Raw genomic sequence first — 1,942 nt, forward strand, 5'->3', positions numbered from 1 at the left:
GCGGTCGCTGTGGGGGAGGGGCCAGGCAGACCAAGGACCCAAGAAGACGGGGGGGAGAGGGGCATTTTGGGGGGCTGGATTGGCCCGATGGAGCCGTCCTGTGAGAAGAACAGGCAGGGCAAGGCCCCAGGGTGCAGCGGTTGGCCTGCCTGGGCAACTGAGGCAGCTGCTGGCCAGGGTGGGGCCTCAGGCAGCGGGCTGGGCAGGGTGGGTCAGGCTTGGCCTGGTGGGGACAGAGGGTCTGTGGCCCCAGCGGCCACAGAGGGCGGGAGGGCCCCATGAGGCACGACTGGTGCTGGCCGCCACGTAAGGCCTCCCAGGGACACCTGCCTTTCATGATCTGCTGGAGCTCCATCTGCAGGGTCTGGATGGCTCGAGACGGGTCATCGCTGGCCGAGCGCTTGACCCGATGGATGGACAGCTTCCCGTCGGCCACTGCGGCGATGTCGTCGTCCTCCAGGAAGATGACCCGGTTGGTGTGCTCTATGATTGCGCTGAGGAGAACACAGGCATGGTTGCGGTGCCCCGCCCCAGCAGGCTGGGCCACAGCAGTGCTGGGCTGCTTCCCGAGCACGGGCCCACGCCGGAAGGGGACGGAGACGCCACGCTGAAAACACCATTCACGGCGAATCCTCCCTCCTCATCCCCTCCGCCAAGAACAACTTTGAAGCTGGTCCCAGACAATGCATAGTTTCTCCTGCAGACACTTCAGCTCATGTCTCTAAAAGATGAGTCCTGTTTTTAACCAGCCACGGTGCCATTATCATATCTAAAATTAATAGCCACTCTTTTCTATCATCAGATATCCAGCATGTTCACACTTCCCCAGCAATCTCATGGATGTCTTTGTGGCTGCTGGTTTTCAAATAAGGATCCACACAGCGTTGCCCGTGAGAACGTCTGGACACATTGCTCTGAGTCGCACAGGAGGGCAGGAGGCACTGCTCGCGCCTCTCCAGAGCGTCCGTCTTTCAGAGTGACCACAGCTATGAAGGCAAGCGTCTCTCTGTAGAAGGAACGCAGCCAGCAGGGAAAAAATGACAGACCTAGGGATGGACTCCTAGTTACTAGTAGCTCGAATCAAGGACCACCCACAGCTGTTGAACCAAGAAGGGGATGGGAGATAAGCTTTACAATGGGTGGATGCGGTGGAAAGACAAGACATCACATGCCACTGACGGGGACACACTGCCCACCTGAACAGTTGGCCGGGAGTCACACCGGATAAACTCGAGCTTTCCATACCAGAAAACACAGTGGATGCAGAGCACAGAACACCGGGGAGGGTGCTCTCAGCCGAGTCCCGTCGGTGGAAACCATCAGGACAGACTCAGCTTAACACACGCACGTACACACACACACACACACACACACGGGAAGAAAGCAAGGGCACTAAAAGCAAGCTGTGGGATACAGCTACAACCAAATATAGGGCTTATCTGTACTACTTTCTCTGCCGGAAGAGCGATCGCACTTTTCAGATCATGATACATGATCTTTGTTGTCAAGATAAGTTTAAGCTAGAAAAGTTGGTAAGTGAAAAAGACGGTGAGATGCGTAAAGGCACCGGTGGTGCAGACATGGTAAAAACCACACAGGAGGGGCTTGAGGACCGGAGGAAGCCCCCTCCCCCAGGTGCCCCTCCACACATGCCACGCAGGAGGAGGGACGCAGACCCCTGAGGCAAAGTCAAGGGAGAAACGAGGCGGTCCCGGGAGGGGAGTCAGGAGGGTGGCGGCCACTAGCTGGAAAGACACTCTAAGTAGCGTGTGCCCCTGCCGGGAACAAGGAGCTGGGGGACCCAGGGAGAAAGTGGAAGGCGTCACAGACGACCCTGGCCTGCCTCGGTGCCTCCTTCACAGGCCTGCCGTGACTGTCGGCTGGTGCCCTGGCAGAACCCCCGCCCTGAGCGCATGGGTGCCAGGAGCCTGAGGTGCCTCCG

At 58.5% G+C, this 1,942-nt stretch overlaps 1 protein-coding gene across 1 annotated transcript in view; it reads right to left on the reverse strand.

Moving 5' to 3' along the window:
• Nucleotides 1-1,942, reverse strand: part of LOC103251484 (glutamine--fructose-6-phosphate aminotransferase [isomerizing] 2) — a gene marked incomplete at its 3' end in the record, with an annotated part of 18,969 nt that overhangs the window by 1,719 nt on the left and 15,308 nt on the right. The window contains exon 9 of the mRNA XM_021708569.1: nt 331-494. Coding sequence (XP_021564244.1) covers nt 331-494 — 164 coding nt within the window. The remainder of the gene's footprint in view (nt 1-330; nt 495-1,942) is intronic.

This window comes from Carlito syrichta, unplaced genomic scaffold (genome assembly GCF_000164805.1).
Source record: "Carlito syrichta isolate Samal-C Ts95f unplaced genomic scaffold, Tarsius_syrichta-2.0.1 Scaffold142944, whole genome shotgun sequence".
NCBI classification, from domain to species: domain Eukaryota; kingdom Metazoa; phylum Chordata; class Mammalia; order Primates; family Tarsiidae; genus Carlito; species Carlito syrichta.